This window comes from Colobus angolensis, unplaced genomic scaffold (genome assembly GCF_000951035.1).
Source record: "Colobus angolensis palliatus isolate OR3802 unplaced genomic scaffold, Cang.pa_1.0 Scaffold149, whole genome shotgun sequence".
In the NCBI taxonomy this organism is placed as follows: Eukaryota; Metazoa; Chordata; class Mammalia; order Primates; family Cercopithecidae; genus Colobus; species Colobus angolensis.
The window spans coordinates 2538960-2556542 of NW_012114588.1; the positions used below are offsets into that span (position 1 = coordinate 2538960).

Below are 17583 nucleotides of genomic sequence, written 5' to 3' on the forward strand. Positions count from 1 at the left end.
TTAAAAAAAAAAAAAAAAAAGGAAAGTTAGTCTGTTTAAAATGCCTAAAAAAAAAAGTGGGAATAAGGCTGGGCGCAGTGGCTCACACCTGTAATCCCAGCACTTTGGGAGGCTGAGGTGGCTGGATTGCTTGGGGACAGGAGTTCAAGACCAGCCTGGGCAACATAGTAAAATCCTGTCTCTATTAAAAATGCAAAAACAAAAAAAATTAGCCGGCGTGGTGGTGCACGCCTGTAGTCCCAGCTACTCGGGAGGCTGAGGCGTGAGGATCACTCGAACCTGGAAGGCAGAGCCTGAAGTTAGCCAAGATCGTACCACTGCATTCCAGCCTGGGCAGCAGAGTGAGGGAGGGGAGGGGAGGGGAGGAAAAAAAAAATAGAAGGGTATAAGGACAAAATTCCAAAAAAGATAATACATGAGAATTTCTCAGGAACTGATAAGATACCAATCCTCACATTTAGGAAGCCCTCCAAGTCTCAAACAGGATAATCAAAATAAATTCACATCTAGATATATAATAGTGAACACTTTAGGATAACAAAACAATGAGAAGTAAAGCCACAGAAAAAATATTATGTAAAAGGGATTCATGATTTCTCAACAGCAACAAAAAGAAGTCAGAAAGTGGGATCATATCTATAGTTGTAGGAGAACCTAGAATCATATTCTTGACTAAAAACTAAATTTTTTATTTTAATTTTTAAATCTCCAAGTGAAGATTTAAAGAGGGTGAAATAAAGACTTATTCAGACAAGAACAGTTTATTTCAATGAATGCTCCTAAGAGGAATTTGTACTAGGAAGAAAGAATATGGTTATAGGAGTAAGCTCTAAGAGGGATGAGACATGAAATAATACGTGTGGATGAATATAAACAAATACCACATAAAATGATAATAATGTTCAATAATATGGAGGAAGAGGGCCAAGGAATGCAGTCAGTCTCTAAAGCATGCTTGTCCAACTCCTGCTCTAGAAGCTAGAAAAAAGCAAGGAAATCAATTCACCCCTAGAGCTTCCAGACAGGAACACAGTCCTACCAACACCTTGATTTTAGCCCAGTGAGACCTCATGTCAGAAATATAATCTAGAGAGCTGCAGGATAATAAATCTGTGTTAAGTCACTAAATTTGTGGTAATTTGTTATAGCAGAAATAGGAAATAATACAGGAAGGAAGAAAACGAGGTATAAAGATGGTGCAGAAGCTAGATGTTGCTGGAAAGATCTTATTTATAGTTCTATCTCTGGAACTATGTTAATGTCTTATATAACTAAAATAAAAGCTAATTTTTTTTTTTTTTTTTTTTTTTTTTTGAGATGGAGTCTTCCTCTGTTGCCCAGGCTGAAGTGTAGCGGTGCAATCTTGGCTCACTGCAACCTCTGTCTCCCAGGTTCAAGCAATTCTCCTGCCTCAGCCTCCTGAGTAGCTGGGACTACAGGCATGCACCACCATGCCTGGCTAATCTTTGTATTTTTAGTAGAGACAGGGTTTCGTCATGTTGGCCAGGCTGGTCTCAAACTCCTGACCTCAAGTGATCCCCTCAGCCTCCCAAAGTGCTGGGGCTACAGACGTGAGCCACCACGCTCAGCCTAAATTTTTTGTAAACTCAAGGAAAATTCTAAAAATTGAAAATAAACAGAAACAAATGAGTTTAACTATAAGCCAAATTGGCTGCACAATCACTCAAGAAGAGTATCAAGTGAAGTCTTAAACTACATTTAGTCACCTTATTGTTAACACTAACATTGGCCATTTTCTATTTACATCTATAAAAATACGTATGTATGTAATCTCACTAAAAGAAAATCAGAGCTTCTTGGAAATGGCTATGCCCAGGTTTGAGTGAAATATACTTGATATGCTTGGAATAATTTTTTTCCGCCAGAAAGCAAGAAAGTCTACTGGGCCATGTAAGAAGGACACAACAGCCAGGGTGATCAGGATAATTTGATTGTGAAAAAGATTAGTGCCTGCAATGGACAGAAATATTATATATACATATATATATAGTGTGTATGTACATATATTCTATATATATAGAAATACTCCATATAGTAAGCTCTGATTTCTTTCAGTGAGATTACATATATTTTTTTATATACACAAGTAGTAAATGACCAATACTAGTTTTAACAATAAGATGACTAAATGACTTTCACTTGATATTCTTCTTTGAGTGACTGTGCAACCAACTTGGTTTATAGTATAAAGATAAATTACATATATATATATATCTTCATGAGTTCATACTGATACTCTAAAGAATGAGGGTAGGATTGGGAGGTGGGAAGGTGCCTGGGTCACCTCTGAAAAGTTGTTAGAGGCTTGACTCATTATACTAAAAAACTGATAAACTGATAAAGGTAAAGAACCATGAATGCATTTTGCTTTTCCTACATGATCTACACTTCAAATTACCTTGGTAGTTGATTATATAAAGTTCTTTTTTAAAATTAAAAATAATTTTTTTTTTTTTTGAGACAGAGTCTCACTCTGACGCCCAGGCTGGAGTGCAGTGGCCTAATCTTGGCTCACTGCAAGCTTCGCCTCCCAGGTTCATGCTATTCTCCTGCCTCAGCTTCCTGAGTAGCTGGGACTACTGGTGCCCGCCACCATGCCTGGTTAATGTTTTTGTATTTTTCAGTAGAGACGGGGTTTCAACATGTTAGCCAGGATGGTCTCGATCTCCTGACCTTGTGATCCGCCCACCTCGGCCTCCCAAAGTGCTGGAATTACAGACGTGAGCCACCATGCCCGGCCTAAAAAATATTTTAAATAAAATCAGATGGGGTCTTGCTATGTTGCCCAGGTTGGTCTCACACTCCTGGACTCAAGTAATCCTCTCATCTCAGCCTCCCAAAGTGCTGATATTACAGCTGTGAGCCACCATGCCCAGCCAAGTTCTTTATTTCTAAAGAACTTTCCAGCTAATAAATACAGAAGGAATAATCAAATTAGAAAATCCTCATTTTGGGGCACAGGTTCTCAGGACCTCCTGAGAGATGTGTCATGGGAAAAAAATTTTTTTAATAAAAAAAATACATATAAATAAGAAAATCACCATTTGCAGTCCCTGATCAAATAATAGCTCTAGGAAATAACTACCAATGAATGCTAAAATGATTAGGAAAAAGGCTGATGGGAACTTTGTAACAAATAGATCACATGACAATATCCGAACTCACGGATTAGCCTTCACATAACTAGCAGTGGGTCATTTTGAAAGTGTCTATTTACTAAATGTTGAAATAGGAAGTATACAGTACTGTAATCTATGAAGTATAGGAGTAGAGGGAAAAGGTAAATAAATGGTGAAAGAATGATATATATCAACCAAATGCCAGATGTAGACCTTATTTGGATTTTGATTTGAATAAACCAAATTACAATGAATTTTTAAGGCAACTAGGGACACCTGAAGAAGGGTTGGTATTATATAATACTAAGAAATGATTGTTAGCTTTGTAGGTGTCACACTTGTGGTTATATGGAAAAAAGTACGTATTGGTGAAATAATATGATACCTGTAATTTCTTTTAAAATACTGCAGAAATGTACGTACGTGTGTGGGGGGAAAAGGCGATGCAGGTAAGGGATAAAACTAAATTGACAAAATGCTAGTAATTACTGACGGGTATATGAGAATCTAACATAACAGGTTGTCTAGTTTATTCATGATTGAAATAGTCTATTAGAAAATGTTTACAAAATTAAAGGTGGCCAATGAGTGAAGGCAAAAGATGAAATAAAAAATTAAGGCTCAAACAAATCCAGAAAAAGACAGAAAAGAAAGATAAACAGACAAAGCAGCTGGGCACGGTGGCTCACGTCTGTAATCCCAGCACTTTCAGAGGCCGAGGCAGGTGGATCATGAGGTCAGGAGATCGAGACCATCCTGGCTAACACGGTGAAACCCTGTCTCTACTAAAAAATACAAAAAATTAGCCAAGCGTTGTGGTGGGTGCCTGTAGTCCCAGCTACTTGGGAGGCTGAGACAGGAGAATGGCATGAACCCGGGAGGTGGAGCTTGCAGTGAGCCGAGATTAGGCCACTGCACTCCAGCCTGGGCAACAGAGGGAGCCTCAGTCTCACAAAAACAAACAAACAAAAAAGACAGACAAAGCAGGACAAAAAGAATACACTAAGTAAGATGGTGGAAATAAACTCAAATATGGCCAGGTGCGGTGACTCACACCTGTAATCCCAGCACTTTGGGAGGCCAAGACGGGGGATCACTTGTGGTCAGGAGTTTGAGACCAGCCTGGTGAACATGGTGAAATCCTGTCTCTACTAAAAATACAAAATACGCTGGGCGTAGTAGCATGCACCTGTAATCCCAGCTGCCTGTGAGGCTGAGGCAGGAGGATCACTTGAACGCAGGAAGCGGAGGTTGCAGTGAGCCGAGATTGCACTACTGCACTCCACCCTGGCAACAAGAGCGATACTCCATCCCAAAATAAAATAAAATAAATAACCCAAATATATCAGCAATCACAATAAATGCAATTGGCCTAAAATGCACTGGTTAAAAGACAAAAATTTTTTAATTGGATTAAAAAGATAATCTAGCTATATTTACAAGAGAGCATCTAAAACAATAAGTCATGAGACAGTTAAAAGTAAAAGAATTGGAAAAGACATACGCCTCCAAAAAAAGAAGCTGGTGTGGCTATACTAATGTTAGGCAAAATAAATTTTAAGGTATTATTAAAGATAAGGATTACTGCATAATGATAAAACAGTCAACTTACCAGGAAGGTATCAGGATTTAAAATTTGCATGCATCTACTAATATAATCTCAAAAACATATAAAACAAGACTGACTAAACTGTCAGAAACAAGCCTACCATTGTAAAGGGAGATTTTTGTCTCACTTCTCTCAGGATTGATAGATCAACCAAACAAAAATTAACAAGGACACAAAAGATTTGAACACAATAAGTAATAAGTTCAATCTAATGACTCATATAGCACTCTGTCCATAACGTTAGCAAATACACAGGTATTCCCAAGGATATAGGAAATACTTATGAAAATCGATCAACCACTAGACCATTAAAGCAGTTCCAGCAAGCACGAAAGAATCATAAGCACAATGCAATTAAGTTAGAAATCAGTATCAAAATGAGAAATTAAAAACCCTGTAAGTTTACAAATAAAATACCCACTTCTAAATAACTCAAGGGTAAAAGAAGAAATCCTAATGCTGGAAAATATTTCTGAACAATAACGAAAATACTACATAATTACAGAGCAATAAAGGAAGAATGAATTACTGATACACGGTACACATGGATGAACCTCAAAAGTTTTAAGTGAAAGAAGCCAGATGCAAAAGACCACATACTCTATGACACCAATTATATGAAATGTCCAGAAAAAGTAAATCTATAGAGATAGAAGCAGATTAGTAGCTGCCCAGGGATGAGGCAGAAACAGAAAATGACTGAAAATGGACAGGAGGTTTTTTGCTAGGGTGATTTAAATTTTCTAAAATTAGATTATTAGTGATAATTGCATAACTCTGTAAATATATTAAAAATCAATGAATTTTATGATATGTAAATTTTATCTCAAAGTTTTAAGAAATTTTGGAAAGCAGTTAAATAATACTTGGAGTGAAATTCAGAGCCTTAAGAGATTACATTAGAAAAGAAGATTGACAATGACTTAATATTCTAACACATTCTTTTAAAAAGCAGAAAAAGGAAAATAATAATAGATCAACAAGTCAAAAGTTGGTTCTTTTTTTTTTTTTGAGATGGAATCTAGCTCTGTCACCCAGCCTGGAGTGCAATGGTGCAATCTCAGCTCACCGCAACCTCCACCTCCCGGGTTCAAGCGACTCTCCCGCCTCAGCCTCTTGAGTAGCTGGGATTACAGGCATGCGCCACCGTGCCTGGCTAATTTTTATATTTTTAGTAGACATGGGGTTTCACCATGTTAGTCAGGCTGGAGTTGAACTCCGGACCTCAGATGATCCACCCACCTCAGCCTCCCAAATTGCTGGGATTATAGGCATGAGCCATTGCGCCTGGCCAATAGTTGCTTCTTTGAAAAATACTTTAACAAATCTCTACTAGAAAATTAAAACATAATCCACTCAGTTCTGGGTCATAAAAAAAGACCTTAAAAAATTAAAACGTGAGAGAACAGTGTGAACAATTTCACGTCAACAAGTTTTAACACTTAGACAAAATGAACAGCTTCCTAAAAAAAAAGTACCCAAAACTGCTTCAAGTAGATACCTTTGAGCCCATAGTTAAAGAGAAAATTATAGACCAATTCAATCAAGAACACAGAAGCAAAAACTCTAAGTTGAACTGACATAAGATCGAAATTTAAAAATACATTATAACCAAGGTGGTTTTAATATAAGAATGCCCGCATTCTTACATTAGAACACGTATCAGTGTGATTCAACATATTCAACACATTAAAAGACAAAAATCATATGATTATTACACACTAAAAACTTCAATACCCATTCATAATAAAACTCTTTAGCAATCTCTTTATATGAGAATATTTGACCTTTATAAAGCTGTCTAGTGCTAATTTTGGCAGCACACATACTAGCACTGGAACAATCTAGAGAAGATTAGCATGGCCCATATGCAAGGATAACAGGCAGATTTGTGAAGCATTCCGTATTTTTTAAAAAATAAAAATAAAATAAAATAAAAATATATCTACCAAAAAGCTACAACAAACATTATACTTAGTAGTGAAATCTTAACAGCAGTCCATTAAAATCAGGAGCAAGGTTACAGATTTCCACTACCACTGCATCTAATCAACATGGAAGTAGGCCAGGTGCAGTGGCTCACTCTTGTAATTCCAGTGCTTTGGGAGGCCAAGTTGGGCAGATAGCTTGAGTCCAGGAGTTTGATACTAGCCTAGGCAACATGGCGAAACCCAAAAAAAATCAGCTAGGTGTGGCTGTACATGCCTGTAGTCCCAACTACCCGGGTGGCTGAGGTGGGAGGATCACTTGAGTCCGGGAAGTAGAGGTTGCAGTGAGCCCATATCACCTACTGCAACCTCTGTGTCGCCAGCTTGGGCGACAGAGCAAGACCCTATCTCAAAAACCAAAAACATGGTAGTAGAGGTGTTATTACTTTTTTATTACTTATTACTTTTCCTTACTGTGTCACTAAGTGGTTTACGAGATTAAAACTAAAAAACAAAATATCCTTTTTTTTTTTTTTCCTCCCTGCCGCACCAGACTATATAACTGTCTAGAGTAAAAACCTGAGAGAATTTACAGGTAAATTATTAGAGTTAATAAGAATTCCAGCTGGGTGTGGTGGCTCATGCCTATAATCCCAGCACTTTGGGAGGCTAAGGCAGTTGGATCACTTGAGGTTAGGAGTTCAAGACCAGCCTGGCAAACATAGTGAAACCCTGTCTCTACTAAAAATACAAAAATTAGCCGGGCATGGTGGTGCACCCCTGTAATCCCAGCTACTCAAGAGGCTGAGGCAGGAGAATTGCTTGAACCTGGGAGGCAGAGGTTGCAGTGAGCTGAGATCGTGCCACTGTACTCCCCCCTCAGCAACAAAGTTAGACTTTTTCTCAAAAAAAAAAAAAAAATTCAATGAGGTTGATAGCTACAATTATAAATATAATAGAAACAAACGGTGCGTCTATACTCCAGACACAAAGTTAGGAAACATAATTTCTAAAAACATGCTATCTCCTCTAAATGTACATCATGTGGACAATATGATCAGAGGGAAAAATAACTAACAGGTATCTTTTAAACACAGTACTCTGTACACCCTCAGTAGAGTGTATTCTAAGAATAACAGGAACTACAAAGCTACCCTGAACTTTACTTAGATCTGTGGTTGGTAGTAGTGTGGACATATAATCTTGGAACCATTTTGCATACTCTGTGGTTTAGAGAAAGACACAAGAAACAGCAACAGTGAGACGTGGGGGAGGGGAAAATTCCTCTTTACAGAAAAATGCCGTCGGCTAATAAAATGGAGAAGGAATGACAAAATTAGAAAGTCATCACTTTGCAACCACCAGTGTGACTGATAATCAATTCAAGTGAGGATTATCAATGGATGCTACAATTACTGGATGGAAGGTAGCTGAGGAACAGGAGAGCCATAGAGTCTCAAAGTGTCACCCCACAGATTACTCACAAATGGCAAAGGAAAACAGATAAGTTTACAATGGAGAGATCGGATAAATACCCACTTGGCTGCATGCTCGCACTGAGGATCAACAATAACGGGACCAACCGGTGGCAGTATGAGATCCAGTAAGAGCACGCAAGTTCACCTGTGTAGTATTTTCACTAAAAATGTTATGTCTTAAATCTTGTCATGAAGGAGCAACCAGAAATCCAGACTGGTTTTGTATTTGTGGGGCATCTACAACTTGACTAAACTCTAGATTACTGAGAATGACAATGTTTTTCCTCCCCCAGGCCATTCATCTTCTAGCCATCTTTTTCTCGAGATGGAGTCTCACTCTGTTGTCCAAGCTGGAGCGTGGTGGCACGATCTCAGCTCACTGCAACCTCCACCTCACAGGTTCAAGCAATTCTCCTGCCTTAGCCTCCCGAGTAGCTGGGATTATAGGTGTGCACCACCACGACTGGGTAGTTTTTGTATTTGTAGTAGAGATGGGGTTTCACCATGTTGGCCAGGCTACACGGTGGTGACCTCAGGTGATCCGCCCACCTCGGCCCCCAAAGTGCTGGAATTACAGGTGTGAGCCACTGAACCTGGCCCTTTTAGCCATCCAAGCCAGGACACTGGAGTGAGCCGATCGTACACTTACACGCTGGGAGTTAAGGGGGAGGAAGGCATTAGGCTCAAGGGCACACAGAATGCACGATTAAGAAGCTGAAGCACAGATGGATCTGTGCATGTGGTGCAGAGGAGAAAGAGAAGGATTGGGGTTTGAGGTACTTACTTCCCGGATGGCCCCATCACAGACTCGAATGACGTTAAGGAACGTGGGCATGACCTGGGGCAGAAACTGCACACACTTGAGTCCCAGGGACTTGAAGATGAAGGTGATGGCCTGGACAACCATGGTGTGATGGTGAGAGAGTGACTGGTCTCGGAAGATCCGCATCAGGGCCACCATGGACACAGCTGGGTAGAACTCATCCAGAGGCAAGTTTCCCATGTTAACCAGCATTTCACTAGTGCTATAGTCAGCTAGGACAAAACAAAAGAAAGCATTAGAGCTACACATGGCATGACATGACTTTAGGCAGAGCATAGTTAATAACAACCAACCTCTTGGCCGGGCACGGTGGCTCAAGCCTGTAATCCCAGCACTTTGGGAGGCCGAGACGGGCGGATCACGAGGTCAGGAGATTGAGACCATCCTGGCTAACACGGTGAAACCCCGTCTCTACTAAAAATACAAAAAACGAGCCGGGCGTGGTGGCGGCGCCTGTAGTCCCAGCTCCTCGGGAGGCTGAGGCAGGAGAATGGCGGGAACCCGGGAGGCGGAGCTTGCAGTGAGCTGAGGTCTGGCCACTGCACTCCAGCCCGGGCGACAAAGCAAGACTCCGTCTCAAAAAAAAAAAAAAAAATAACAACCAACCTCCTAACAGACATTAGCATTCATATCTTTCTTCCTAGTATGTTCTAACACTATTGGGAATTCAAGGTCTATTAGGAACCAACAAATAGCTTCTTACCATCACGGAGTAAACAGTTTTTGGCTTTTCTATTACTCAAACCACAAAAGCCTAAAACAGTACATGATGGGTTGGTTTTCTCTAAATTGCTCTGTTTAATTTAGCTTCTTACCATTCACAACTTTAAAACTGAAACCATCAATAAAAATAATTACTCCCCCAAAATAAAGTAAAGGGAATTAAATTAAGCAAACATCTGTTCAGCAGCTGCTTGGTTCCCCTAGGGAGCTCAGACAAGTTAGTAGGCAAATACTACCTATCCGACTTGAACAATAAGGACCTGAAGGACTCTGACGGTGGCGGAGGGGGCAGCGGCAAGGGAGGGAGGTATAGTAACATGAAGAGTGCAGTGAGGAGGGTAAGAACTAAACAGATGAAGAGCTGGGCTGACTGGTGCCATGAATAAGGAAGAACACCAGGAGTAACATGGCTCAGGCCCTGCTCTCCACAGCTATGGGGCTGACATAATGACATCACAGGCATGCCTCCCTAATACCAGAAGAGGAAGAAATCTGAAGCAATACCATCCCATCTAGTGAGTTTAGAAACAATTCATTTTGGGGTAACAACATTTTCCTAGAATAGTTGGGATAACTAATGTTAACTTTCAATGTCAGAAATAGGCCTGCCCTGAGGGAATATGGGTTAAGTCTAGAAAACTCTCCTGCAACCCCATACCCTACACCCATTCACTCAGGCTACTTGTCAAAAGGCAATGGGCTATACAAAAATTAACCAGGTGTGGTGGTACACGCCTGTAGTCCCAGCTACTTGAGGGGCTGAAGCAGGAGGATCACTTGAGCCCAGGAGGTCGAGGCTACATCATGCCATTGTACTTCAGCCTGGGTGACAAAGTGAGACCCTGTTTCCAAAAATACAAAATTAAGATAAAATAAAAACAATAAAAGACAATGGGCAAAAGACCACCAGAAATTATTCCACCTATCTAACTGGAACCTTGCACTCATTGACCAACCTCTCCCTATTTCCCCTCCCTGTGTCAGTTAAAAATAAAACAAAACTTAAAAAAAAAAAAAAAAAAAAGGCGTCCAGGCATAGTGGCTCATGCCTGTAATCCCAGCACTTTGGGAAGCTGAGGCGGGCAGATCACTTGAGGTCAGGAGTTTGAAAACAGCCAGGCCAACATGGCAAAACCCCATTCCTACTAAAAATGCAGAAATTAGCCAGGTGTGGTGGTGTGCACCTGTAGTCCCAGTTACTTGGGAGGCTGAGACAGAAGAATTGCTTGAACCCAGGAGGCGGAGGTTGCAATGCTGTATTCCAGCCTGGGCAACAGAGTAAGACTCTCCACCTCCAAAAAAAAAAAAAAAAAAAGCAAGGCAATGTGGCTCTTGGGCCAGACCATTTCATGGAAAAAAGAGCCCCAAATTTCTGATTGCTGCTAGTTTTCCTTATGGCCCTGAGCCTCGCCTCTGATTTCCCTATCAATTAAAATGGAGAATCAATTCTCTCTTCTTCTGTAGATACTATGGGAATGAGAACATCAAAGACGCACCAACAAAGAATGAGAGATAGATTGAGGTAATGGGGTTATAATGTGTATCTCTTGCATTGGCACCAAAAAGCAGACAGACTTGGCATGTCAACCCTTGACAAAGAATCTAGACAGATATGAGGACTCTGGCCACAATGGAAAGCAGCATCCCTTCTGGGATTCAAGAAGAAACTACTGACTTTTCATTCAAAAGTTGCTAAATGAGCCAATATCCTATTTCTCAGTAATCCAGCTCCAGACTTTCTAAACACAACCAGCAAGGGCTCTGTGAGTGAGAACTTCGCAAGTCTTTCATGGCTACCCCCAACTTACAGGAATCCTGACTTGACTTGGATTCTGACAGGCTGACAGCAGAGGCATCCCGGGACTGGTCTATCATGCCAATGTTCACTTTGTGCTTGTAGGGATCCAAAGCCCCTAAGAGCCCTAACACACGGATGGCCTGGGTAGGAAAGGGGAGGGAAAAAAGAAAACATTCATCACAACATGATTACAACAAGTATCACAGATACTCCTCTCAGGTTTAAACCCCAATTCATACCCAAATGACCAGCTACATGAACAAAATGGAGACGGACAGGAAGTCTGACTCATACTGTCAGAGCATGTTAATGCTGCAACCTTCTCTCTCTTGCCATCCTCCCAGTAAAGTCTTTAAAGACCAAGTTTGCCATGTCCCCTACCTCTCTGCGTGTACCCTGGTTCTGTTCAGTCTTCAGAAAATTCAGTAGCACCTCAAGCAAAGTAGGGTACTTCCTGTAGGGCTCTACTACATAGCCAGTGCTGGCCACCAACTGTCCCAGGGTCCACAGAGCCACCTAGATAGGCACAAGATCACATGGTTCATTGAGCCAGTATGAGACAAAAGAAAGCATAGTTGAACTCTCTGTATGATGACTGTAATGAAGTGTTAGAGGCTATAAGAAGACAAGAGGTTTCCAGTAAAGACACTAACCATGAGCAGAAATCCCAAGAGGGCATAAAACCAAGGCTGATCAAGCACACAAACCTGCAACAACCACTGGATCAAGAGACAAAGAAAATTCCCACCTTTCTCAAAGAAAATACATCATTCTTCCATATCCCAAATGATTAACAGGAGATTCAAAAGGAAATTAAGATTTTTTGTTGTTGTTGAGACAGGGTCTCACTGGAGACTGGAGTGCAGTGGTGTGATAACAGTTCACTGCAGTCTTAATCTCTTGGATTCAAGTGATCTTCCCATCTTAGCCTCCTGAGTAGCTGGGACTACAGGCACACGCCACCATGCTCAGCTATTTTTTTTTTTTTTTTTTTAGTAGAGACAAACTCTAATTATGCCCAGGCTGCTCTCGAACTCTGGAGCTCAAGCGATCTTCCTGCCTCGGCCTCCCAAAGTGCTAGGATTACAGGTGTGAGCTGCCATGCCCAGAAATAAATTAAGACTGTTCTTAATTTTAGTCTAGTCATCTAATAGCCTCAAATTGGGAAAGCAGAACCAGGGCTGGGCAAGGATGAGCTAAACCTCTGTTCCCTCATAGGCAGTGGCCAAGGCTTTCTTTTTCCCTCTGAGAGCTAGGGCTCTGACAATTGACCTGCATTTTCTTTTGTATAGACAAAATGGCACTAGTCAGCCCTGATACTTACTGAAACTGACTCTGGGTCAGGACAACAGGTAATTCTGGTTTCAAATCTATCTAATTTTCACTCATTCAACAAATATTTTTGAGCACCTACTATGTATCACACTCTGTTCTAGGCACTGGGTTAAGGACACTAAGGTGAATAAAGAGAAGCAAGGTCCCCTGACTCATGGGGTCTGTCTTGCTCAATCGGGAAGCAGTAATACTCACCTGCCTTTTGGCCAACAAAGAGGAATCCTGGAGCATGTCCATAATGATAATAAAAAGTTCATCAACCCATTTCCTCATTTCCAGGCCACTAACCTGCAAAATGAAAAAGAGGATGGTAGATAGGGTTAGAAATTATGGCATTAAATAGTATTTTGAGGCTGGGCACGGTGGCTCATGCCTGTAATCCCAGCACTTTGGGAGGCTGAGGAGGGCAGATCACCTGTCATCAGGAGCTCGAGACTAGCCTGGCCAACATGGTGAAACCCCATCTCTACTAAAAATACAAAAATTAGCTGGGTGTGGTGGCACACATCTGTAATTCCAGCTACTTGGGAGGCTGAGGCACGAGAATCACTTGAACCCAGGAGACAGAGGTTGCAGTGAGCTGAGATCACGCCACTGCATTCTAGCCTGGATAAAGTGAAACTATCTCAAAAATAAGTAAATAAAATAAAATAATTTTTTTAAAAAAGGCCTCTCTTCCTTTCTCCACCATCGTGGTGTGTGCTTGACTCTGCTTCTCGCCATGTCTTCTCACAAGACTTTCAGAATTAAGCAATTCCTGGCCAAAAAACAAAAGTAAAATCGTCTCATTCCCCAGTGGATTCGGATGAAAACTGGTAATAAAACCAGGTACAACTCCAAAAAAAGACATTGGAGAAGAACCAAACTGGATCTATGAGGAATTGCACATGAGATGGCACACATATTGATGCTGTCTGAAGGTCACAATGATGTTACCATATCAAGCTGAAAATGTCACCACTATCTGGAGAGTCAGATGTGTTTTACTGAGAATGTATTATTTCCCTCTGAATATGTTAGGAATGCCTTGGTTGGCTGGGTTCCGTAATAAACATGTGAGACCTTTCATTTAAAACAAAAAAAAAAGGCCGGGCGCGGTGGCTCAAGCCTGTAATCCCAGCACTTTGGGAGGCCGAGGTGGGCGGATCACAAGGTCAGGAGATCGAGACCACGGTGAAACCCCGTCTCTACTAAAAATACAAAAAATAAGCCGGGCGCGGTGGCGGGCGCCTGTAGTCCCAGCTACTCAGGAGGCTGAGCCAGGAGAATGGCGTGAACCCAGGAGGCGGAGCTTGCAGTGAGCCGAGATCGTGCCACTGCACTCCAGCCTGGGCGACAGAGCAAGACTCCGTCTCACAAAAACAAAAACAAAAACAAAAACAAAAACAAAAAAAAAGTATTTGGACTTCCTCAGAGGTGAGTTTCCTTTCCTCCCCATCTCCACCATGGAAAAAGTAGCTGCCCCTTTACCTGTGCCAATTCTCCTATTGTTGCCAGGACATTATTGATCACACCTGGGTTTGGATCAGGGTCTGGATCTTTCAGTTTCAAAATTAATGCCTAGGGAAAGAAGTTATGAGAAAATGAATGCAGGTTAGACTCGACTAGAAACCTTTCTTTCACATAAGTAAAATTCACCCAAGACACCATCTCAGTCATAAAGAAATTCCTCCTAAGCTTTATGAACCCAAGACTTCTCTGGAATGTAAATTCTCAAACTTTTCTCCATACGAAGTATAAGTCTGACATGTGAGAGAGCTGGGAAGCACCATGATGTGAAAGTATCTTCTCATGTCTCCTCTAAACTACCTCAGTGATTGTTCATCCAGATTCACATACATTGTAAAATACTTCACATGACTCTAATGTGTTCAGATTTGAAGGCTGTTTCAGATTTTCAAGCTCATTTTTTCATTTTGGGAGAGCTGTTTTATGCTACTATCCACCTACTTCTCCTTTCCAAACACCTGTGATGATGTGCCTGAAGCATTATCTCTTACCTCTTGTAAGGAGAGCACTTTCCTGCAACTGATGAGATTCTTGGTATTCTTTAACTGAAAGTGCTTGATATGGCCCTTGGGTCTCCAAGCATGAGAGCAAGGAAATTATCTACTTTGTTCAGTGTACTAGTGAGCACTGAAACACTCCCATCTCCCCATATGAGCTGATGACAACGCAGAGAGGAAGTGCTGGCCTCTTGGTTTGTGTTACCTTCAGAATAGGCTCCATGTAGGGACGGATGAGTCGGGGCGCATTGGAGACCAGGTGCCCCAGCATGCGGGCACTCTGCTCTTTGATTCTTCCAATCCCACTGTGCTCCAGCTCTGTCAAAATCTGTAGGGAAGAAAGGCTCATATGTTCTCTATGGCAGAAGACATTCTAGAGAGAGACTGTGTCAAACAGAAAAAGTGGCAGGGAACTAGGGGAAAAACCAAGACTTCCACGACAGATGAAGTAGCTGCTAGATACTCAATGAGCAATAGACATCTCTGCAAGTGACAGAACAGCCTTAGATACAAGTGCACCCGGAAGAAAAACTATTTGAAAACCTACTCCCTTTCCTTTTATCACAGCACTCCAACGTCCCATGGTCCTCTCTAAAGCAGAGCTTTTAACAATGTAGCACAGCCAGAGAAGACTGAAAAACCAACAGGGAGAGCTGAGAGTAGAGTTCTATAAAAATGAGGAACAAAGGTAGGGCCCTTGGGAGAAAAATCTTCGTCCAGACAGCAAATTACTAAGGACTACAAATAATGGCAAAGGAATCAAAGAACAGTTAGAACAGCTATGATGTCAAGAGAAGTGTTCATACTCTGTAGCTGTTTGGGGTACATCTAGATAAACCTCAATAGGTGGGGATCACATTGGCAGGATTCCCCAAAGCCTTACTGACTGGAGATAACATGTTGTTTCTAACTGACATCCTTACGACACCAGCAAATCAGCACATTAAGCTCATGGTGACATAGACAGCATAATATAGACAGACTTCTGGATAAAGCTGCCAGAAGGAAATCAATGAGCAGTAAGAAAAGCAGATGTCACAGAGCTCAGGTTAACTCAGCTACCCAGAGGAGTCTACAATTTAACATTACATTTTGTCTTAGGTTACTGACTTCATAACCTGATTTTCTGGATTCCCTTGGCAGCCTGTTTTCCCCAGTCATAGCAGACCACAGGGAAAAGAAATGAAGGGGATACTGAGAATAGACCTGCAGCACCAGGAAGACATGGCTGACTGCGAGGAAATGTGCCTCACAGAGCAGAGCCCAACTATCTGCAGCAGTGCGGGGCCAATCCAAAGAACTCCAAGTTCACTTTCAGAGCCCGAGAGCCTCACTGCATCCTAATAACAATAACCAATGCCCACCCTGATGACCAAGACCGCAAGAAAGGCCAAAGTCGGCCAGGCATAGTGGCTCATGCCTGTAATCCCAGCACTTTGGGAGGCTGAGGCAGACGGATTGCTTGAGCCCAAGAGGCAGAAGCTGCAGTGAGACGAGCTCCCACCATTGCACTCCAACCTTGGTGACAGAGTGAGATTGTCTCAAAATAAAACAAAATACCAAAGCCTTTACCAAGGCATGAAAATGTACAACTCAATTTGGAAAAATCTATACCAAAGTTTAAAACCAAAAAAGAGTAATTTTAAAGTTTCAAGGGCTAAATTCAGTATATAAATTCATTCAAAGGAGCTTCACACTCTGCAGTATTGAAAAAATGAGATGGCCTGATAGCTTACTATCAGCTTCAAGAAGATTAGAGCCGGCCGGGCGAGGTGGCTCACACCTGTAATCCCAGCACCTTGGGAGACCGAAGCGGGCAGATCACAAGGTCAAGAGATCAAGACCAGTCTGGCCAACTTGGAGAAACTCTGTCTCTACTAAAAATACAAAAATTAGCTGGGCATGGTGGCGGGCGCCTGTAGTCCCAGCTACTCAGCAGGCTGAGGCAGGAGACTCGATTGAACCTGGGAGGCAGAGGTTGCAGTGAGCCAAGATCGCACTACTGCACTCCAGCCTGGAGACAGAGCAAGACTGTGTCTCAAAACAAAAAAGAATGAAGACTGGAGCCACGCCTGGCTTATTCACTGCTATATTCCCAGTGCCCAGCAGTACCTGGAACATAGTGGTCAAAAAGTCTGCTGACAGAATGAACATATTGTTATTATCATTAGGAGGTATTTATTTTTTCCTTTTGTTTTTGAGATAGGGTCTCACTCTGTCACCCAGGCTGGAGTGCAGTGGCACGATCACGGCTCACTGCATCCACAACTTACCAGGGTCAAGTGATCCTCCCACCTCAGCCTCCTGAGTAGCTAGGACTACAGTATGCATCATTACGCCCAGCTAACTTTTGTATATTTTGTAGAGATGTGGTTCATCATGTTCCCCAGGCTGGTCTCGTCAAACTCTTGGGTTCATGTGATCCACCTGCCTTGGCCTCCCAATGTGCTGGGATAACAGACACAAGACACTGTGCTCAGCCATTTAAGAGATATTTCTATGCCAAATTAATGCAGCATGATTTGAGCTAGCAGGCTCAACAGTGATTTGGTTTTTTTTTTTTTTTTTTTTGAGACGGAGTCTCACTCTGTCGCCCAGACTGGAGTGCAGTGGCGTGATCTCCGCTCACTGCAAGCTCTGCCGGCTCCTGGGTTAACACCATTCTCCTGCCTCAGCCTCCCTAGAAGCTGGGACTACAGGCGCCCGCCACCATGCCCAGCTAATTTTTTTGTATTTTCAGTAG

The 17583-nt window shown here is 41.9% G+C and overlaps 1 protein-coding gene across 2 annotated transcripts in view; it reads right to left on the bottom strand.

Moving 5' to 3' along the window:
* Nucleotides 1-17583, bottom strand: part of MTOR (mechanistic target of rapamycin (serine/threonine kinase)) — a 152242-nt gene that overhangs the window by 108364 nt on the left and 26295 nt on the right. For both annotated transcript variants that reach the window (XM_011935809.1, XM_011935808.1), the window contains exons 14-19: nucleotides 15046-15168; nucleotides 14305-14394; nucleotides 13030-13122; nucleotides 11881-12015; nucleotides 11510-11639; nucleotides 8940-9190 (exon numbers count right to left, since the gene is read on the bottom strand). In XM_011935809.1, coding sequence (XP_011791199.1) covers nucleotides 8940-9190; nucleotides 11510-11639; nucleotides 11881-12015; nucleotides 13030-13122; nucleotides 14305-14394; nucleotides 15046-15168 — 822 coding nt within the window. The remainder of the gene's footprint in view (nucleotides 1-8939; nucleotides 9191-11509; nucleotides 11640-11880; nucleotides 12016-13029; nucleotides 13123-14304; nucleotides 14395-15045; nucleotides 15169-17583) is intronic.